The 23199-nt window shown below is 44.3% G+C and overlaps 1 protein-coding gene across 15 annotated transcripts in view; it reads right to left on the bottom strand.

The window, feature by feature from the left end:
* LOC144093727 (uncharacterized) overlaps window positions 1–21861 on the bottom strand; it is a 109844-nt gene extending 87983 nt beyond the window's left edge. For 4 of the 15 annotated variants that reach the window (XM_077627393.1, XM_077627405.1, XM_077627394.1 and 1 more), the window contains exons 1-14: window positions 21620–21861; window positions 19263–19360; window positions 18645–18672; window positions 18425–18557; window positions 18212–18302; window positions 17977–18122; window positions 17610–17680; window positions 14414–14487; window positions 14208–14308; window positions 9633–9750; window positions 5464–5614; window positions 1700–1736; window positions 1175–1214; window positions 1006–1086 (exon numbers count right to left, since the gene is read on the bottom strand). In XM_077627393.1, coding sequence (XP_077483519.1) covers window positions 1006–1086; window positions 1175–1214; window positions 1700–1736; window positions 5464–5614; window positions 9633–9750; window positions 14208–14308; window positions 14414–14487; window positions 17610–17680; window positions 17977–18122; window positions 18212–18302; window positions 18425–18557; window positions 18645–18672; window positions 19263–19346 — 1155 coding nt within the window. In that variant the 5' untranslated portion in view covers window positions 19347–19360; window positions 21620–21861. Of the gene's footprint in view, window positions 1–1005; window positions 1087–1174; window positions 1215–1699; window positions 1737–5463; window positions 5615–9632; window positions 9751–14091; window positions 14110–14207; window positions 14309–14413; window positions 14488–17609; window positions 17681–17976; window positions 18123–18211; window positions 18303–18424; window positions 18558–18644; window positions 18673–19262; window positions 19361–20391; window positions 20730–21619 lie in introns of those variants that run through there. The other 11 variants (XM_077627399.1, XM_077627391.1, XM_077627395.1 and 8 more) reach the window with 7 other exon arrangements.
* Window positions 21862–23199: the final 1338 nt, after the last annotated feature.

Below are 23199 nucleotides of genomic sequence, written 5' to 3'. Positions count from 1 at the left end.
GTGGCTGAAATTTTGGATGCACTGCGACCAACTGGGACCTCATTTGAGCGCACCCACTGCAAAGAGCCAAGCTGCAGTTTAATACAGTCGATTCTAATTTCTCATTAATTATAACTTCAAGGAGATGGGAAACAGGTCTGAATAAAGCTGCCTTCAAACTAACAGCGAGCTAAGTTAAAACGACACTACTAACACTCTCCATTGACTAGCATAAAGTGGCCACACTATGCACGTTTCATCACAGGTTTGCAAAGTCCTTTTGTCGCTAATGCGCAAAGCAGTACGAGCGAAGTGCAAAAAAGACTTGTGGCTACGCTAAACCCAGGAGAAAAATAAAATGGCAAAGCTCTTCAAAGCAAGGATTGTATCCTCACGATAAAAAACAAAAAAATATGTTGCAGACCTGCCTTCTTAAACATGGAACCTACAACTAACGCTTCGCCTCCACACATTTGAACAGCATGCTCGCCTGGGGTGTCAGGTGTTACAGCCTATCTTTTTCTGTACACTTCACATCATTCTGCTTCGTGTCCTCTGTACGACAGAGACAGCACATTTTCCTGCTGCAGTGTACTGGGCCTTCCCATCTTGATTCTGTTCCATCACATACGCTTCTAAACAAAATGTTAATGACAATCAGCCACTGAATATTGAGCTCAAAAAAGCGGTCACTTGCTGTACGCACCCCGTGTGCAGGGATCCAGAGTAATGTGAAGCATCACAGCGAGTTGAAAACCATGAACTCCTTCATTAAGCCATTCGGAACTTAAGTGATTTTTCCGGCTGAATCTGATTATTTTGGACTGCCTGATTCCTTTTAGCATCCGCTGCGGAGTTCGAAATCATTTACAGCTGTATAACCTTTGTCGACCTTATAACAGAGCTCAAAAAAAGCATCATGTACACAAAGTAGATGAGGCTCACAGTCTTTCAAGATTAACGTTATCATACATACAGTACTGGCCATAACCTGCAATACTGTGCAAAACAACCCAAGGTACTCGCCTGCTGAGTGGTGGGTTTGGGTTGAGTGACAGCTGGAGTCGTCGCTTCATCAGAGTCCGAATCCGACACCAAGTCTGGAACCTTAATTGAAATAAGAAAGGTGCAGCAGTAAAAAATTCACCCCATGTAATCTTTCACCTAATTATACAAAAAAAAAAGCGCAACTTACAGCTGGCTTAGCCTTTGTCTTGTTTGCTGCTGCATGAGTACTGAAAGAAACCATTATTTAAATTCATTAGATTCTTGCTCCTAGCCGAGTGATATCATGAAGTGTCAGAACATGCTTTTAGGAGCCACTTAGCAGTTAAAAATTGAAATAAACTGATGTTCAGCTCAACATTTTTTTTTGTTCCAGTGTCTTTTTCAAACAACTGAGCAATTCCCGTCAAGTCCAAAGAATCACTCAACTATATACCTCTATTCTGATTTGATTTGGTTTAGGGGGTTTAACGTCCCAAAGCAACTCAGGCTATGAGGTATGAGGGAAGCCGCAGTGAAGGGCTCCGGAAATTTCGGTTCTTTAACGTGCACACTGACATCATACAGTACACGGGCCTCTAGAATTTCGCCTCCATCTGTACCTCTACTCTACTCACGCAACTAGTCAAGTGAAGCACTGTGCAAAACCGGAACATAAAAGGACAATAATGAAATGAAGAAAGCTTAAATACCCAAGTAGCATTATGAAACTTACTTCTTGGCGTCCGTCTTTCCATTCTTGCTTTTTTCTCCTGGATGTAACAGAACAAATTTATTTAGACTTTGCAGAGTTCGACGGACAAAATTCATAAAAAATTTACATGACGTGGTTTATTTATTGCTCTATTTATTGCACTTTTTTTCCTGACAATGACTTAAACAGGGCACTTCATAACTATGACTACAGTTGCTTCAATCTATTTTCAGACTATCCATCTCTACCAGGTCACAGCAGAAATTTAATGAAGAGAAATTGATGTTTTCTAGGCGTGTTCATCCACTAACACCATATGGATAATGCCTTGGAGCAGGCTGAGTATACGATGCCTCTCTGAAGGACATTTATGCCCTTATCTTCTTGCAATTTTAAAAACCCCAATCCCTCAATCTTTTTTGACCGAAAAATTGAACTTTCTGACTCCACACAGTCCGAAATACCAGTCATGAATTCCTATTAGACACATGAAGACTCCTTCAGTAATCCAAAATATTATGCAAGTATGAATTATTGGACCCAGAAAAATTGATCGGCGACTGCAATTACTCTGTTGCCCAGCTAAGAAAGAAAGAAATAGAAAGATTGGAACCTGGCCGAAAGAGAGCCAAAACTGAAGGCAATAAGACAACCTGGAGCAGCAAGCCTTACTGGGCAATGATTAAGGGAACATTGAGGACAAATTCAAGCTGCTGTTTTTTGAAGGCCTACCGTGTTCTAAACATAAGGAGGCTACATTTACGAGGTAGAAAAGAAAAAAAAAGAATACGAGTACCACCTCCACATGCTGTTTTCACAAGCAAGCAGTGATGTCGATCATTTCTTCTGTTCGCAGATCTTTATAGCTAGACCCCATCACCATCCACATCCAGCCAACAATCACGAAGTTTGCAATTCTCCCAACGTCATCAAAGAAGTTTGAACCAAGTGAAGAGAAAAAAATATTCAATTCAAACTCAAAATTTCTAGGTGAAGAAGGTTACCTTTTGCTCCCAAACAACCACCAAGAGCCAAAAAAAAAAAACCTAACTTCATGAAGAACAAAACTTGCATTAATTCTTTTCGATATACCTTTAACTCTTTCCTTACTGCGGCCATTGATAATTGTCAGCCCACCACCAATGATTTTGCGCTCAGATGGGAACACGGCGCACTCTGGCTTGTAATTAGACAAATAAAATTTCATTTTTCATGTAGTTCTTTTTTCCTGCAAGGGGGCATTTTTTCAACGCACTCTGAAAGCGCGGTAAGTCAAAGTCGCTAGATAGCCTTTGCATGTGCAACACGCGTTCTAGAACTTTGCAAATCTCACGACTGGTTTGTCACCGATTGATTTTATCATGACCCGAGCAGCAAAGAGTCTGAAGATAAAGATATTGCCTTTATGTCGGAATTTAGTTCAGACATTGGCGACAACAGAAACCAGCCTGGAACACAGGCGACAACACTCCAGGGCCCAGCCAGCGTATATCCTCGTGTATAAGCCGCACTTTTTTTATCTAATTTTCTCAGGTGCAAGTTATACACGAATTAGGCCTATAGCTATACATTAACGCACTGTGATGCCACTGTGACTACTGTGTCAGATAGTTAGACAGCTGGCGACAGATACGAACATTTTATTTCACCATTGATCGCCGCTTTTATGCTAATCACCATCTGATGAGCTCAGCTCATCGGCACTCTCACCGCTGTTGGAGGAGCTTGCTTCATTGGCGTGCTCCCAAAGCTGGTCATCCTCTGCGGCGTCCATAGCGCCTGACAGCCCCGTGACTCTAAAACTCTGAGATAGTGTTCGCTGACAACGAATGCCACGCATGAAGAATCCAAGCGCACAAATGCCAGAGGGACGTTCGCTTCAGCCGCCCTGTCGGAGTTGTTCCATGGTTGCCCGCGGCCATCCACTCGGTGTAGCACTGCCGAAATTACGTCTTGAATGGCCGGTTAACACAAACATAGAGCGGTTGCAGCATGCTTCTCAGGCCACCAGGAGATACAGCTAAGCCCGTTCAGCAGTCTGTCAGCCGTGTCTTCACTCGGTCTGTTAGGTGCCCTCTAAAGCTGTCGAGCACAAGAAGGGCTTTGCAGCGTAGGCCTCCTGGTCGGTTCCACCACACTGGTTTCAGCCGGTCATGACCAATTCGTCGGACATCCAACCTTTTTCTAGCACCCAGACTACAACACCCAGGGGGAAATTCTCTCTTGGCAGAGTATGTAGACAACATAGACAACTTAGGGTGGAAGCTTCCTTCCATATGCGGTGATGCAAATTATCACTGTACACCTTTGTTATTCGGCGACAGTAGTGTACACGGAGACACTTTTTGCCCCTTTGGCTTCCACCGTGCAATTTTCAGGGGTATCGAAACAGACAGGGGTCTGATCAGCGTTGCCTATCTGTGAGAGGTCGTACTCATGCTCCCTCTGAAGTGCATTGACAAAGTGATGAAACTTCATTATTTGGTCCTCGTATTCAGCTGGCAGCTTCTGGCAAGTCATTCGACGGCGGATGGAGAGTTGGTGCCGTTTCATAAAACGTTGAAGCCGCCCTCGACTGGCTTTGATGTCCGCAGGTCAAATGTTTATGTGCTGAGCAATAGCGATTGCTTTCACGCAATTCGTTTCCGTAGACACCACGAAGTCGCTGCTTCTAGTAGTGCGAACGAACTTGACTAGGTCCTCTTCAAGTTTTGGGAACATGCACTGTTTCCAATGGAAAGCCTTCTGGGTTCGGGTTGTATCGGCGAGGTCCTGTATTTGCATACACAAGCAGCGAACACACTTTTTGTCGACGTCAAACTTGCGCCCGGCCTCCCGTTTCCCGTGTTCCTCAGCGTATTTTGCCGAAATTTGAAACCTGCAGCATAGGACCGTCTACGCTTGCCCATTGCTTTTTGTTCGCGTTCAAAAGCACGCAGCCCACCACATGACTGCGCACGCAACAACAGATCCCAGAAGCACCCCACACACTTCCGAACGAAGCACCGGATAACAAGGACCAAATGGCACTGGGCAAGGCACCATGAAAACCGGAAACAGAAAGCCGCGGAAACGTAGTGTTGCACAATGATAATAATAGATGCAGTGTGGGAATAACTAACTGGCGCCATATCGTAGCACTTTGCGGGATTGCGTGTGTTTTTGACGCATTTTAGTTGTTTTTTTTTTTCATTTTTGCAACCTAAAGGGGGTGCGGGTTGTACACGATGGCGACTTATACACGAGTATATACGGCATATGGTTTCCAGTTATTTCGTAGCAAGAATACTATTCAAGATGGAAGCTTGATTTTTTCACAGACAGTGACCAATAAAATACCAAATATTTTGCATAATTAAAAAATTCGTAATTTTTCTTAGATACATTGTGTCTTTGGAAGTTTTTTTCAATTTTTACCTAAAATAGTTTTGGCAATTCAAATATTCTGTTGCAATGCGCAATACGTTATTAAATTTTATATGCCTAGAAAGCACATTTACTTAGCTTTTTTTTCATGTATTGCATTAAATTTTAAATGTGACAGTTTTTGCATAAATAAGACTGAAACATACAAAAAAAGCCATTTTCCCCCATGGTAAGTAAAGAGTTAAACTAAACCACCAAACCAAAAACCTAAAAAGAGCATCAGGACGTCGGACATTTGTGTATGATTACCTACACACCGCACTGCCCTTTTGCCATTAAAAAAAAAAGTGCAAGAATTATCACCACCACCATTAAGAAAAATAATTTTTAATGCTTTGAGGATAAGTGATTTCACTTGCCTGCCTCTGTTAGCCTCTTGTGAAACTCGAGCACTTCACGACTGAAGTCAAGAGCCAAGAAACTGCATCGCTTGGTGTAGTACTCGACCACTTTCTTGGCACGGCTGTTCTGCTTCTGGCATTCGTAGACTTGCGCCATTTTGAAGTAGCCCTGGGGTTAAAACACATTCCCGGTATGTTTTGATAAGCACACCTACAAGCACATGATGCCGCACAGTGTAACACTGTAAAGCCTTCCCACATCACAAGTCGACAAGTTAGGAGGCACTCTCTGGATGCCTTTTAGCTTTTGAACGAAATCGGGTCAGAAACATACTCGCATAGCAAAAATGAATTCACAACACAGCACATGCACTTCAGTATCTTTTTGTACTTTTAAAAATCAAGCACAGTTATTTTGCAGACATGATATGATGTGGCATGCATGCTTAATGCAGAATCAGCTCTAGCTGAGCCCACTTACAAAGGCCTCAGTTATAAGAATGCTGGCTTATTACAACGGATATCGCTATATTAGAGCACCAACACTGCATCTCGGGTAAAATGAACAACCGTGGCAGCACTACATGGTTAGAGCGAATGACGAGACGAAGCCAACTTGACCCCGCAGTCGATAACATGCGCTTCTCACCAGCACGGAGACCAGAAAGCATCTCCCAGCCTCTCTCCCCCTTGCAAAAGAATGTGGCAACACCCAAAAAAGCAATGAAAAAGGCAAAGTTCAAACTACAGTTAACCGTCAGCCAAGTGCACGCCAACGGGCTACAGGGTCAATTGGTATGTGCTGGCTGAGCAAGGCATCTACTAAGTAACTCGATGGCAGGCAGTAACTCACTGGCAGCAAGGGTCTCGGCGAGGAGCACATGACCTTGCTGGAGAGCTTGGAAAGCGCAGTCATAAGGTATGCTTACATGCATAATGGACTTTTTAAAGAAATAAACTCCACTTTAGCTTGACTTTGTATGTTTGGCTATAATATGAGAAGTCCACTTAATACAAACTTTGGATGCCACGAACACCAAGTCATGGCTGTCAAGTTTGTTACAAGTGGTTATCAGTATTTACTTTGCAGTTGGCACTTACATTTCAATCCCTCTAGCAAAATGTTGCCTTTTTTTTTTCAGTCAGTTGCCAACCATACCTTCATACAGCAAATTTCAACATAGTAGTTCCACACTGCAATCAGCCAACTGAGATTAGGCTAAGTAAAGCTAGTTCTGCTGTAACACAGAAAGCAGACCTTCGTGACCACTTATTTCGAGATGTGGCAGAATTAAGGCCATGGCTGACGGCACTTCTCCCAGCAATTCACTTGAATGACAAGACTAGCTTCCTGGTAAAAACAGTAAAAACTCGTTGATACGTTCCCAGCTCATAAGCTCCAAATCGCAGGCAATAAAAATGTCAGAAGGAATTTCACTATTTCCCTTCTATTTGATATGTTCCTGGATAACAATTTCCTGCCTACTACATTCAACTTGTTGACAAACTCTGGTCGCATAATACAATAGCAACCAACCGCAAATATATACAAATCAACGAGTGGGCCGACCCCGTGGCGTGCGACGTGAAGAGCTAGAATACGCTTCACGTCACTTCACGTCATGCCAAGAGGATGTCTCTGCAGTGCCTACGTGCAATGGGTGAAGCAATAGAAAGGGGGGGGCTATAAGATACAAGCAGGCCTTTCCTGTGGGGACGCAACGCTAAGAGAAATGCAGTGGCTACTTCGCAGTGTCGAAGGGCAAGGGGCGCAGCATCTGAGAATGAAAACGATGGGCTTTCATACGAGAAGGCTGGGCTTGGGGTCAGCAGCCATGGCAGCATTCCCACAGTACATTGGTGCGATGGGGGTGAAGCACCCGAAAAAAAAAAAAAAAAGCTACGACGAGATCCAGCTATTTTCACCACTGTTGCTGACAGAGCATACCGGCTGCGAAATTTCTTTTGCGCTAAGGACAACGCAAATGCGGACTGAATTCTGTGAGCTCTAGAAAAGAGCTTTTGTTTCAACGTGTTCAAGAAGTAAGGTTATCAATAACTGCCTTTGTGCTTCATTCGGAAGTTAATTTCTCTAAATTAGGCAGTTTTGATTTCCCCGTACAGTTTTCCCGTACAGTACTTTATTTCCCCATTTTTTTTTAAACATATCAACAAGGTTCTACAGTACAAGAATCTATGTCATACTTCCCTCATTTTCCCTTTTCCAATAAAACCAGTCAATATTAAGAATTCGATCAAGCAGTAACCTCTTACCCATCTTTGCGGGCTGTTAACTTTCTTTTTTTTTTTTTTTTAAAGGAAGGTATATCGGGAGTTTTCAACCTTGAGCAGTCATAGCTCATGACACCATGCTAAGGGAAATAACCTAAGCCTAACAGATAACCTAAGCTTACTAGTGGTCAAGAGCACCTTATTCAGAAGCAGTAAATAATATTAATAATGAAAACAGCAATGGCAGTGAATACATTCCCAGGCATGTGGCTCCCCTTTGCTTGAGGTAAAGCCCATCTGCTTAAGATAACTGAAGTGTAGCTTTCGAGACCCCTGAAAGTTTCTATGTATATTCCAGCCTCAAAAAAGGCCATCCATGGCATGCCGACCACAGGAGCTAAAAAAACACATATGACATGTGGTCTTCTTAGCCATTCTGTGCGTGGCATTGCCAGATTGGGCTAATGAAAAATATCTGGCACCATTGTGCGTGCACTGCTACTTGAAGATTTATGCGTTATTACGACATACTTAATAACTAATGGTCAGTTCACTTCCCTCTTTCCCTTTACGAAACCTGGCAGGGATAATAAGCTGTCCCAGTTAAAAAAATCCTCATCCAGTTAAGGTGAAACACTGCAAATAAAATGACTAATTCGGCCGAAATTTTCAATTTCTCTTTTTTATCTGTAACCCGAGAGTCTTCACCTGCCTCGTGACAAAAAATAACTAAATACGCAGTACGAATTTAGAAAACAACGTTTATTTAACGTGTAGTCATCGAAAACGGTTTCCAACAACTGAGCACCACCATCATAGTATCACAATGAAGAGGAGAGATCAGAAGATCAGAGCATCCATTGATTGTAATGCCGCATTTCTCTGACCAAAATCAAAAGTAAACGAGGCAAAAATCGAGGTAATGAACTTGAAGGTTGATCTGCTCAGCTTTCACTTTCTCTGCGATTGCTATCACTCATCCCTCCGGCATTTCATTAGTAGAATGATTGTTTTCTGAGCATGAATCCCTACACGTTGAGTACAATAAAGCTCCATTTTTCTAACGAAGATGTGAAATTTTTTTTTTAACTTCTTTTCGCAAGAAATGTTTTCATGTAAATACGCACGATGAAGTTTTAACTTATTTACACGAGTGCCCAGCTTCAAAAAATGGCTTTATTGCATGGAACAGGGCTTTGTGAATATGCTGACATAAACTTGTGCAGTTTTCCCGAATTATGTAACGTCTCGCTGATTACTTTACGAGCGCATTTATTCTAATACTAACTAAACTTTATCAGCTAGCTTAAAAGAAAATGCAGATCTGAGATCAGCATAAGAAGCTGCAAATCTATGCCGAATTTGTTTACATTTCATGCATAAACAACGAAAATAGTCTTAACTACTTCATCCCCTTAAGCTCTCCTGGTCGATTTGAATCATTCTGTTAGAGGACTGCTCCAAAAGTGCAGTATCATTAGCAAGAATATAGTGCAAACGCGAATGTAATGCTAGAGGGGAGTTTTAACCTTTATGAAAATGAAAAAAAAAAAATTCACGCCAACACAAGCTGAAAGCGTTCAGGGCAACCATAGCGACAGGCCATGTGTAAACATGGTGTCGTCATTTATGTGCTCATAACCGATTCTTTCCTCCAGGCCAATCAAGTATGGTGTATTATTTCTGTTGTGCCTGTGATGCAACATGCCAGTATGATGACACAAAAAATGGGTGTAAGCACCTAAGTAAATACAGAGACACTCCAAAAATACATGGTCAGAAGTATCATCATCACTCCTGAGACCATTGGTAGTCTAACAGGTGCCGTAAGTGTCCAATAATACTGCTCGAAAGCAAACTGTGTCTTGGGAACCTTTGACCAACCTTGTATGTCACAAAACTAACTGAAGTAAATTGTACTGTGTAAGATAACAATATCAAGAAAAAGCACTAACCTTCTCAAAATTGGGGTTGAGAATGATAACTCTGCGTGCATCCAGTTCCACTTCTCGATACTTCTGCAGCTGAAGTGCACTCAGCGCTCGATTGCTGTACAAGAAATGGTTGTAACGCCTGCCGGCAGAAGTAGCATTGTTGCAAATTACCCAAACAGCACACAAAGGACAGAAGTCGCATAGAGACTTATTTCATCTTTGTCAGCATGCTGAAGGAAAAGGCAGAAATGTCACAGCACTTCTACAAAATGGCACCTGAAATTGTGAATAGATGGCGCACACATGGAGTATAGCCAAGTCAATCTAGTCTAACCCCAGACAGCATATGAAAGAAGCGAACAGTAACTGCAACCATGGAAAGCATGGAGAAATGTTGCCTTTATTTTATGGTGGCCAAGCTAGGATTAGAACACATAACTTATTTCTCTGCTGATATTATCCAGTGATATCCTACTGGCCCAACAACACTTTTTTCCCATTGAGTCCCCTTGGTGACAGTACTGCATTATGGGGCAACTCACTTAAGCTCTAATCATGACAATGCAGGCCTTTGCTAAATTGTTTAAATTGTTAGCAAGCTGTCTCCATCTGCGAACATTTGCCAGGAACTCAGCAGCACACCCACACAGGCTAAAGCCCCACAAATGAACATGCTCTTCAGTTAGCTGCGAAACGACGTCTGCCCCAAATGTCATGACGAAACAGATTTTTTTTAATGATTCATTCATGCCCTCTTTAGTAGTGATGCAGGCACTGGTAATATCACAGTGAAAGTCATGGAAATCGTACTGCAGTATCCTGCGAAAGCACTGAAAATAAATGCAATGCGCAAACCTCCGTGCATATTGCAAACAATGTTGCTTGAAATGGGCATTGCTACGATTTTAAAGGGACACTGAGAACTCTATCAAATTTTTTGTGTTAGCAAAATCTGATAGTTCGGCATTTCATGGCTTTGTTGCCACTTGTCCAGGAGCGAAAGATGCATTTATTTCAAGAAAATTATGATTCGAAGTTGAAAAAGTTTTTCCCACCGCTCCGATTCAAACTCGAGAACTCTTATGACGTCATAGGATGGAGTGACGTGAAACGTGACGTAAACGCAGACTCTGATTTCTGGTGGCTAGCGGTGCGGTCTAGCAGCTGCTGAAATGAAGGCTACCGCCGCCGCACGTTGAAGGCATCTATCGGGGGTCGCTAGCGTCGCTTCGCTTACGTTTGCACCGGCGTGTTGCCAGCATTACGATGGATCCCATTCCCGAACCCTACAACGTAGTTCTCGCAAAAACCCCGGCCTGCATTTCAGCGACCTCAGCCTCACAGAGCGTGCGATGCTTTTGAGGGAGCACGGTAAGGTTAGGCGCCGGCGGGTCGTTTCCCCCTTCCTCAGTGAGCAGCCGTTGCAAACTAAATATCATAACCCCAGTGCGGGGAGTCGCAAGGGGCCAGGACAAGGTCGGCGCCTCGCGCCCATCGGAGGCTGGCCGGGGCTTTGGGGTCAACGGATTGTGATTCCTTGAACGGCGCGGTTGCACGGCGCAGCAGGCGGCGTTGAGGTCTCCCACGGTTGCAAGGGCCAAGTTATTTATTTATTTTTTTACCACGATAAACGAATGGGTGCTCAAGGGCGGTCGCGTTTAAAGTTGGCGGCTTGAAACTAAAGCCGGCGCACGACGCTTTAACGGCTTCCGCTAGATCCAATGGGTCCACTGGATCGGGCTCTCTCGCCCACTTGCATGTACCTTCAGATGTGTACAGAGAATGGATTAAATTAGCTGAGAGTTCGAAAAGAACAGCTCCGCCCAACTGCCGAAGCTACTGAATTACGTCCCAACGCGCACCTCGCCGCAGAGCCGAATCAGTCTGGCTGGGCCGGCAGCGGCTGGCGCACTCGGCGCGAAATAGAGACATGCTCCAAGTCTCCGCCAGTGCGGTCAGAGTGCGCCGATGCCGCCTAACGCGTCGGCGGTCAAGCGCAGTTGGAGTATAGAGGGTCTCGCTTTGGCAGACGTGAAATCGCCGTGCAGCAAGCGCACGGTACGCCGGAGCATAAACGCGCCTTAACAGAGCCTGCGCTTAACCGCTAACCAACGTATTCGGTCGTGGCATCTATGAGAGCCACTCAAGCCCCCCACCCACTCACTGAATAAAAAGAAAAATCCTGTGCCGATGCTCAGAATCGAACCAGGGCCTTTGGCGTTTGAGGCAGAGACTCTACCACTCCGCCACAACGGCTCAAGGTATAACCATCAATAAATGCACATCTAGTGAATGCACTCTTCCGATGCAGAAATCTCCGCGCTTTCGCTACGTGTATCCTGGCCTAACAGAGCTATACACCATCAGCAAATTTTCTTAACTGCCTTGTACCTTGTCTCCCGTCCCTAATAAACGATTTCCGTTAAGTTTCAAGTTGACTGGCACAGCCGGGAAAGTTTCGCCGGGCGAGCATGCGAAGACACAAGTGCTCTTTATAGTACGAACTGCCTTGCACGATCACCGACCATCGTGCCATCATAGTTTTTCATCGACCGAGGCGATCATCTGACAAGCCTTAAAAGGCTCCTTCAAAGGTTAACTAGCACTTGAAGCGGCACTTGGAGTTCCTCTGCTGTTAGGCGCTTGTAAATCGAGCCGCGTCAAAAACAAAACCACGGGGCACGCAAAGCTCGTAGACGCGAAGTGCCATAAAAAATCGAAACTCTCCTGGCCGCCTGTGGCGCCGCCAAGCATCGGTTTTCTTTGCTTCCAACATTCAGGTTGTCTTTTGTCTGTCTTCCTTGTGTGATAAAAGTGCACTATCGGTTTTCAAACAAAACTTACTTCAATAATGAACCGCGCAACCTTTTTTTGTCAGCCTCAGAGATTCCCGGATATTGTAGGAAAGAAAATTCCTCCAAGGTGGCATCTCTTGTCTTATGACATATTCACGCTTGTACTTGCGAGATCGGCCTGTGGCGGCGATACCTGTATTTTGGTTCTTGCTATTGTCTACCTTACAAGAGCTTTGTTTTCAGCAAGAGTGGCGTTTTTGTGATCAGGAGCTGGTGTTCTATCGATACAAGCCAAGTTGAATTTCTCCTCAGTGCCCCTTTAAGCCGCTAGTAATTTTTTTTTGTACTGGTAGTGAATTATCTTTTTTTTTTTGCCATAAGTATGATTCTTAGGGCAAAGCTGAATCCGTTCAACTAGCTAAGCTTGACATCAGCTCCAAAATTCATGCTCCAAAAACACCGAACACTGGCCCCACCCCTCTCACCCCGCCACAACAAGCTACGACCAAGGCCAAAAGCATTTGTACACAAAAGGTAGCATGGTGGCAACCGCAACCCGAGATATCTACTCCAGAGTGCGTCTGATGGCTGCAGCAATAAAACCACATGTGGTGACAAACGTGGACAAGCACACCCCCATCAACATGAATTTGACATGATGTAGTTGTTAGGTGCACCAAAATGGACCAAAAACGACAACGGTTTCCGTAAGCTTTGAAGTTCAAAACAGAACAAGCCGCCTACCCATGAGCCACGTACCTGTTTAAGTGCTGAGAATTGTTCTTATGATTGGTTATGGCCTACACCAACAAAGCCTGTTTGAGAAGTCTAGAGATGCTTTATGAAACCACTTATGGGAACAATAAATAACTGCGCTCATCCCGCGTGCTTCTTCTCTTGTCCCGTCCTTTTTGCAAAGTTATTTATTGTTCTTATAATGTTGTACCCCCTCCATCCAACTAGCCCCTCACCGTATTCTTCTAGATTCCACCTACGAGGCTTAATTTGTGGTTTCCACATAGAACTGAGCCCGCCAGGCGGGCCCTGTTTGATGAAACCCATAAGTGGAGGTGTGGCAACATTCGCGAATTTACAGTGCCCCAGTTAAGACCTCACCACACACGTCATGTAACAGCAAATTTAATACAAAAAAGCAATCATTTCAGAATATAGTCCCTAAACTTGGCTTCCATTTCTTTCAACTCATGTTTGTGAATGGTCCAGCCCTGAAATGTTTCATTGCTGTTACTAGCAAGCTACTTTGTTTGCACAAATTGGGGCAGTGTTTCAAAGTTTGTGTTTTTCAGTCCATCACTCCGAAAAAATTTCTGGAAACTTTTTTCAGCGCCCCTTGTACAGCTGAAACATGTGGGCTGAGGTGTACCAGACTTATGCAACACAACCTTCAGTTGTCACTACCTTGACTAATCTGCTATGCCATTTCTGTACAAGCTGCTTGAATAGCGATTCCAATAACATACCATCTATGCCACTATCAGTGTGCTTTAAGAAAACCATTTTATGGTGTTTCAATGTCTTAAATCTACCACAACCTCACTGTCTGTCAAGCCGCAAAATGCGATTTCACATTTTTCTTTGCCTGCAGCTGAAGGCCCTATCACAAGTGCAACTTAGACTTGCTGGTTTTAGGTCAAACTAATATAGAACAATAAGGGGGTTCTTACATAGTGCCACCTTGCACTCTGGAAGAGAAAAAACAAAAGGCCTGAAAAATTAGCTCACAGACCTATAATTTAGCATCAACGAAGCACGCCATCAATAGCTGTAAAAACTGACTTACATTTCTGCGATTGCCTTGGTGTAGTATTCGCAGGCTTCGTCATAAGACTTTTCCTTATACTTTTGATTTCCGGACTTCTTTAGCTCATCTGCTCGGCTTCCCTGCAAAAACAGTCCATGTGTTTACAGGGAGAATCCTTCAGATGTATTTCAAATGGCTTTATGACAACTGAAGAATTCGAACTGAATGCAGAATTTTTGTATTACCTCTCCATTCTTTTCACAGTCCCGCTTCATGTACGTCAGCATTGCGTCGAGGGCACCGTGGCAATGGGCAATCGCTGTCATGGAAAAGAAGTTCTGAGGAACCGCTACCAGCAAAAGTAGGACACAAAATAGTGATCATGGACCTCTTAGCTTGTGCCAAAAAGTGTGAAGATAAAACCTATTCTTGAGCAAGCAAGTGCAGCTTAAGACAGGAAGGTCTTAGACAGAGAATTTTTATTACTGAAGACAATTGTTTATTCTTATGTGTTGATTCCAATTATGTAGGCCTGTGAGAATATTCGATAATTTCGAACATTCGGTCGAATAAGTAAAGTATTTGATATTCGATTCAAACCAAATGTTTGCCATTCGAAATTTCGAAGTACTCGTCCTGAGCGAATAATGTTTCAGGAATCCTAGCTGCGTACTCGAGGATCAGAACGCAGCACATACGCAACCAAAGCCTCGACTCCGCGCTACGTGCCTGCGCTCCCGTGCGTATGCCGGAGCCGGTCTGCGCATGCTCGCAGCAACAGTCGTGAGCAGGCGGTAGCGCGGCGTCCAAATCTGTACCTGCCAGGTGTCTGCAGCAGCGCAACCCGCAGTGCGCACGCGCTGTAACCAGCACAGATTGCGTGCACCAATAGCGAGATTTAGCATAGCGCGATCCACTTCCACGGCACTAGTGCGCATAAGCTCAGTGGTCCCGGCGGGGCAGGCGTGCGAACAGTTCCATGCCCGGCGCCTTGTGACGTCCTCAGGGTGATCTGTGCATGCGTGGTGGCTCCCAGCGGAATCGGATCGCCATAGCAGCCGCGGATCGCGCTATCCTAAATTTATCTCATCAGAGGAGGCGCGGTTCTCTTGATTTCTGCGGAACGAGTTTGAGCAGACTGCAGGTGCCGCAGCCACCATTCTCCGCGTGAAATTCACGAAGCAAGCGCGACGGCGCAAGCAATGAGAGGAAGCTAGCACGAGGCACATTGTGACGGGTGCCCCTTTCAGACGCCTGACCCGGGGTGGCACCTGTTCATAGCCAGTGTTCCATGCTGCCGAGTTGTTGAGTTGCTCATGCACCTGACTTGCGCGTGAGGCAGGTGTAACAATAACAGATGGTCCGGTCTCCAAAAGCAGTACGACCCGTTAGTTTCGGTTAAATTTTTTTTAGTTTTGCAGCTCACAGCGACGGCAGCTCGTCCAGCCAGTATCCACCAGTCAACATAACCCAGACGAGCGCCAATTTAGGCGCTGATCAGCATGCCGCTGGTGTTTTCTCCCCCCCGACTCGGCCCCTTTTCTTCAAGACACTTCAGTGTCGTTTCCTTCACTTGAGTTGGCATGGTTCCATTCTTCCAGTGAGCGTAAACCGAGCGCTCGTCATGTGCCGTTTACTGTTGTATGGTGAAGCCTCCTCACACGAGACTGTGCCGCTTATGATGAGTGTGGCATGGTTGCAGCGGAGCTCCAGCCACGTCATACCATGAAGGATGTGGGAGGCCCTTTCGGTTTTTCGGCAGTTCTGCTTTGACACTTCGGACAGTATGCACGCAATAAAGCATTGATGGAAGCGTGAAAATTATGTCACTGCCGCGCTCTTCTCATCTCAAAATCAGGCAACCATTGCTCAGTCTTTCACCAAATAAATTTACCGTGATGCAAGCAGTTCTTGCCAGTTTTGTCTGGGTCATTTGATAATTTGAGCTTTCAAGGATTTTGAACATTTTTTTTGGTCCCTTAAAGTTTGAATTCATGAGATTTTACTGTCAAATGTTTCCACACCTTATAAATAGGTGTAGAAAGATTTGGGAGTGCAACAAAGCTGTCCAGTTTCCTTTGTACTGAGGTGCAGTATTGTCACTTTACCTTTTTTTGCAGAAATTGATCTTGTGTCAACACTTTAAGTCTTTTCCCTTTTTATGTAAATGGCTGCCGAGGGTACAAGGAAAATTACCAGCTTTACAGCACAGATGAGACCTCAGCAACACACTAAAATATAAAAGCAAATAAAATTACAGCTTAATTTTATTGCAGCCATAACTCAAAAGGGCCAAGTAGTACTTTAATAGAGATTTTACTCTAGCATCTCTCATGCAAACCAAATGTCATGAAATTTTATGAAAAATAGCAAATATGGTACTAATTTCAAAATCACCCCTAGACCATGTGTGTAAGTACAACTTAGGCTGCATGCCACCCGATTCAATATTTTGTCAGTTGATGCCGTAACTTTTAACGACCACAGAAAGGGTACAGATATGTACAAGCCTCACTGATTTCAAATGAGAACAGATGCTCATAAAAAGATAACATTCTTCCTTGATATGCAAGTATCGGAAGACAAGGTACACAGTGCAGCTTACCAGCACTGCCAAATGCAAAAAAAGGAACGAAAGAAATTTTCAAAACACAGTAAAACACCATTCATTTGATCATGCTTAATGCAAACTTGTGGTCAACTCTAACTGATCATAAAGTCTTCTCAAACTCGCATGCTAATTTAAATAAAGAAAACACTTCATAATTCGAACTCATGAGTGTATGCAATGGTCAGTTCAAACAAACATGCCACACAGGCAAATTTGTCCCAGCCAGCGAAGCCCAATGCATCTGTTCGCCTTGGCACAACAGCAGGCAGCCAATTGCCATGAACCATGTCAACAGACCATTAACTGATTGAAAGCTCAGCTTACCACTGTGTTGCTGGCGACGGGGCAGGCTGGACAATTTTTTTTTAGTTCTCTTTCTTGTCCATTCTACTCCCGTGTTGCTGGTGTCACATAGATATGTGATTAGCACTTATACATGATGATAGACTATTGGCATATGCTATTTTTCCTCAGCTCTATGGTCTTGCTGCCCAGCATGTGCTACCCAGGTTGCCCCTGTCACCGTCATGGCAAATCAAGGTGTCCCATTATGGCATTTTTCACTCCACTTACTTTTTTCCATGAGTCTGTTGCAACAATGAAACTAAAAATCTTGGCAGACAAGATAAGACAGTGGTCAGAGACCTCAGCATGTCTCAGATCCACTTGTCCCCAGTATCGAGGGGCTGAGAACGTCCAAAGAGGCCTTCACGAGTTGACGAACCTTCAATGCATTTACCAGTTACGCCAAAAGCACACTTTTCAACTAAACCCTACGGGTATTTGAAAAAAAATACTATGTATTGAGATTCAATTGTACCATTACTTACATGCTTTCAGGGCAATCATGAAACAGCCAGTTATTTGCTCTTCTTTCAGCGATGATATCGTCAACTTTTTCCTAAAAAAGTGAAAATGAAAGGCAGGGGCATGGTGTAGCTATATGCATGTTTAGGACGATTTCCCAAGAAGGCACGCATTGACAAGAGATGAAAAAAAAAAAGATGTTAAAACAAATCATGCCTAATGACAAGTCTGCTCTCACAATCTGTCGCACACCACACTAGATTCAAAAATTCATCAAAGCACATGCGAATACTAGAAAATATTTAGCTTCCTCCGCCAAAAGCTACATGCAACCTCAACAAAGACAGATTGCAGTGCAGGAATGTCATAATAAAGCGGGCTAGGGCTCACCGGAATAGTCGAAAGAAGTCTGATGCCTCCACGAGTGACCGCACCTTTGCATAAATCGTTTCCTTGTCAAATTCATCGAGAAATCCTTTGTACTTGTCAGCCATACGAACAGCACTGTAAGGTGGCTCATTCTCCCGTACGTTGCACTGATGAAATCATGACAAAGCATAGACTTTAGAGGCAAGCACAAAGTGAAAATTTGCCTTTAGCTGCATTCCTAAAACAGGCTACTTACAACCACCAGAACAAATGAAACATGGTACGCTAGCGTGTCGAGCACAAGAATTGCTTCCCGAACCTCGGCGTTGACAGTATTGTCGACAAGCCTGCAAAAGAAAATAGAAAGCAGGTGTTAACTTTTGGTGGATATTAAATATCAAGTGTGGGCAGTGAACAAGAAAGCAACGTGCGGAAAAAAACAGCAGCATGAAAAATCTACAACACCAACTTGGATGGATGGTAGTAAATCCCAGAACTCCTTGCCCATATTTCACAATCCTTGCTGAAGAATGAGCCGCCGAAGAGGTAAGGCCCAAGGCAAGCAACTCGGACAAGATGATTGTTCCCGTCGTCAGGATTCCCTGAAAAAAGACACGAGCCTCACGCCTCTCCAAAACAAAACATCCCATCCAGAAAGGAGAAATGGCCACAGCGTAACTGGAACTTACCTAATGTGTACAGCAGTGATTTGGCGTCCTGTAAACACATATATAAAGCAAAAATTGAGGAACACCACACATATAACCAAATTCAGTCTGTCCCAGCCCCGAACTGTTGAATTTAGCAGGCGACATAATTCCATTCTAATAGCTACAGTACCTTACAAAGGCAGCCAAGGTGATGTCACCGGGACAGCACATTTTGTATCAGACTTTTCTGCACTATGACGACAAGAATGCCAAGCAGGGGCATTCAGCATTGCACAAGTGCAAAAAGCAAGGCCAAGCCAGATGCTCACAGTACATACAATGGTGAATTCACTGTCAATGGACTACACTTTATGAATTTCCTATCTTCTAGCACTAAGAGGAGGCTGGGCAAACTATACAAAGGCCTTACCTGTAAGCAGTTTCACAAAAAGAATGTGCACACTTGCATTAAAACTTCTGAAATATGAATGGCCAGCCATATGAGGTACCTTGCATTAAACTTGAATCATTCTAAATCAATGCATAAAAATTCCACAAGGAGTTATTATCAAAAGCTCTCCATTGTAAGCAGTGTAAAACAAACTGCACAGTGCCCGATTATAAATGATTCAAACAAATAAGGTTATGCTGTCATACCTCAAGGGCAGGAGCGCTTTGAGTGTTGGAGCCAAGGAAACGCAGGCTCTCCTGCGGAAGCTGGCTCCATTCCCCGCACCACATGCCTGGGATGTGGCCTTCAGTATTGCAGTGAGAAGACAGATATGAGAACAGTTTTGACGCATAAGGAATGCTTCACAGCAAATGGCCTCTAACTAGCATAAGACAACACTCTCTTCACTGCCAGACAAGTGCTTTCCAATCTGCCAGCCATGTGTTAGCAATGGTAATAGATTAGGAGAGCGCATGTATGCGTGTAGACTGTTGCTAGTGACGGGAAATTTGGATAAGCAATGCAGTATGTGCAGACATACTTCTTGCCTATTCAGGAAACAAAATACAAAATAAGGTATTCCTGTTGCCAGAAGGCCTCTAGCACTAGTGACATTGACCTGCACCCTGTGCACTCTTGACAAGTGCACAGAATTTTATCATGAGGGTGCTTTTGTTTATGCATTTAACAGGCTTTAATACCGGCGTATTTTCATTTTTAAGTACGTAGTTTTACATTTAAATAGAGGCTAACAATACTGCCTTCTTGCTTGTCCTTAGTTTAGAATCTAACCATATGCCTCCAACATTTTCATTTGGATTCAACATGAGCCAGCCACTTGTGCGACTTCATTAGCCTTATGAGCAGACAAGAATATATGCATAAGAAACAACAGTCCTTGAAACCAAGGAATACACAGAGCAGTGCACTGTTTCAGTGGTGAGGTTAATAAGAGAGAAAAAAAAAACCCTGCACTTGCTTTAATTTAAGAAGCCACTGTGGTGGCTTCTTGCTCACTTTTCTCCTCTTGCAGTCATTACAGCTTCCAAAACCACAAATACCGTAAATGCCAAGAGCTCAGATACCAGATACCAAGCACACAAAAACTGCTGATAGAAGCAACACCTTACACAGGAGATACTGGCAAAACAAAGAAGGTCAAGCAATAGTAACAAACACCTTGCGAGAAAGACGAGCAAGATTACAAAGAGCGTCAAGTGCAAAAGAGAACCGAGGTGGCACCTGTGAACGACCAGTAGAAGCATGACATATCACTCAGCATTACTGTCACATTTACAATGATTACCAATTACCTCCAGACACTTTCTTGCTTACCTAGGAAGCTTACTGACCGAGGCAAAACTGTTCTGATCGCACAGCAAGGTTTCAATGCAAAATCGAGTTCACCATGGAGTGGGCTGGTGATGCGACCGCATTCGACAAGGCGTGCACTTTTGGCAACAGCATCTCGCGACTGATATTGACTACACAAACCAAGTTCGCAAAAACTACTCACCGACTGCAGTGCAGAGAGAAAGGGCTCATCGCCTTATGTTGCGATAAGCCTGAATTAAATTATGTTCTCGACAATGCATGCACACCATAATTTATGGCTGAGAGCGAGTAATGCGATAATGGAGTCAAATATGCAGCGAGGCTCATTATCTGCGTGTACTGCGTACCGCGAGCACGGGTAACTGCAGCTTTGCGCAAGGGTGTAGGGAAATTTCGAGGATCACGTAAATGTATCTGTAATGTGTTTCGCAATATAAATTTTAATCGATACAAACAAGTCAAGAGCGCAAAACTTAAAAAAAAAACACTGGAAACAACTATCGCGGAATCACATTTTAATTTTCTGATCCTTCAAGCACGGCTCATGGGCAAAATAAGCACAATTTTCAGCATTTTCTATTTAATTACAAGACTTTTTGCAACTCTTGTAAGTGTCAAGCCAAAATAAACCATGGGTGCGGCGAAAACGTCAGGGTTCTAAAACGCGGGAAAACGCCTTTCCAGTTCACTACAGCCAAGCGACAGTGGCTCAGCAAAATACTCAACTGGGTAGCTCACAAAAATACATGCTGAAATGTCTCATGAAAGAGGAAAGAACAGCAAGAACGAACTATACTTTCATGAAGTTACTTTTGATAGCGTCTGCCTACTTCGGTCGGTCAAACGCCACTAAGGGAACGCGCGGGCAGTGCTGTATGCTTCCGCGAATAAACTCGTGGACGGTACTCCGGAACTTTACCTCTTCGGGCGTATCAACGACACCCACAAAAAAAAGTTACGCAAAGAACATGTCACAGGTACAAAGGTTACCAGTTGGCACTGGCTAGGCTCTTCCGTTATACCACAGAACGCGAAATAAAACTAAACCATACAACTATTTCGTGACGAAAAAACCGCACTTTTTTTCGTCAGCTCGCTAATCGAACACGCTTCCAAGGTACCGCTGCGGACTCAAGAACGGTTTCGTCAATGCTGGCATTAGCTCTGAAACAAGTGCCTATAACAAATGCCATGCCGCCTTTGCACTTGACGCAGTCTTCATACTTACCCCGCTTATCTCTGTGCTTCAACAAGCCACCCTCCACCTAACCTCTTCCTTCACAGTAGCAAAAGTAATTGAGACAACGACTTACAAAGTAGTGAACTAAGCTGTCAACGGCACACAACGCGCCTATTAACATTAATAAATACGCTTCCGCACTTCAGCTGCTGACGGACGCTAGCGTTAAAACAAAAGACGCACACGAGTCAGCAACTAACAAACGACGAACGCACGAACGGCAGTTGACTGATGTCGCTGGCAATTCTACCTCTGACAACACGTTTCGTCGCGCGCTTTTTGTCGATATTTTCGGTTTCGTTTTTCATCTGCTTCTATTTGATTGGTTTCATAAAAAGGTTTATCTGAGCATAAAATTGGCACAAAAATGTGTCCTCAGAGCAGAATAAAACGGCCGTATTGTGCGCGTCCCTCATATTCCTTCCCGGCAGCGCCTTGGAATTCAATCCCAAATCTCAGCAATATGCTTCTCCCAACGCAGCTCCTGGCCCGTTACCGCACAAATTTCGTACAAGGGTGTTTGTTCTAAAACTTCATTTAGATGCTGTGCTTGCCTGAACTGCGAAATCGCTAAGAAAGCTTTATAAAAAACTGTAAAACAATCAAGATAAAAATTTGATTCTTTGGCTTAGCGCTTCATGGAAAGAGAAATTTCATTTATCGTGAGAGGAAAGTTTAGCTTTGCTGGTTTAGGAGCGGCGTTGGGCCCTCTGCTACAACAGCATAGAAAGGCTTACGGAATAGCGGTCCAGCGCGCATCCGGAGTCGGCTCTGAGGGATCGTGAGTCCCCTCCTAGCCGCTCGAGGCCCATCGATTTCCACGCAGTATTATAGCTGGAGGAGCAAGGAGGGCGGAAAACAGGCGAAGAGACGCCGCTTGCGCACACGGATGAGACAACCAAAAAGGTTTTGACTCGATACTCACGTTGGCCGGTCGCCTTATGTCCCCAACAAAGGATACGCTGGGATACGAGCCACACCTCCGACGAGATGTGTCCCGGCCTGGTGAACCACTGTTCCAGAGCAGCGCGAGGCCACATCGACTAATCTTCGTTCAACACGCGCCCCTAGGGCGGCCCGTGATGATCGAGCGAACCACTGCGCGACACGCGCCTCCTAGGCACACGCATTCCAGAATGAGTATTGTCGAGGAGTAGTAGTAGTAGTAGTAGTAGTAGTAGTAGTAGTAGTAGTAGTAGTAGTAGTAGCAGTGAACCTTTATTATGCACAGTAATAAACGCTCAAAAATCTATGCTGGCGCCAGAACTTTCTCGCGCAACACACGCAAAATAAAAAAAATCAATCGTCTTGAGGAGTTGTGCGCGGGCTAGCAAGAGCCCGCGCGAGGCCACCCATGCTCCTTGAGGCACGAGGCAGGCCTCCGAAGGCGGGGCGTTGCCCAAGCAGCAAACGCTTGAAGTTTCCGCGTGAAAGGGTGTCCCATATGAGCTAAGGTAGAAGGCTCTGAAGCATTGTCGCCCGCTCTCTTGTTCGGCAACGCCGAACCCTCCGGTCCCTATTACCGACTTCGAAAGACGCTACACGCTTCGCGCGGTGGTTGAGCCGCG

Source organism: Amblyomma americanum, chromosome 6, assembly GCF_052857255.1.
Source record: "Amblyomma americanum isolate KBUSLIRL-KWMA chromosome 6, ASM5285725v1, whole genome shotgun sequence".
Lineage (NCBI taxonomy): Eukaryota > Metazoa > Arthropoda > Arachnida > Ixodida > Ixodidae > Amblyomma > Amblyomma americanum.
Note: the sequence above shows the minus strand (reverse complement) of the source record. Positions and strands in the feature narration are given on the sequence as shown.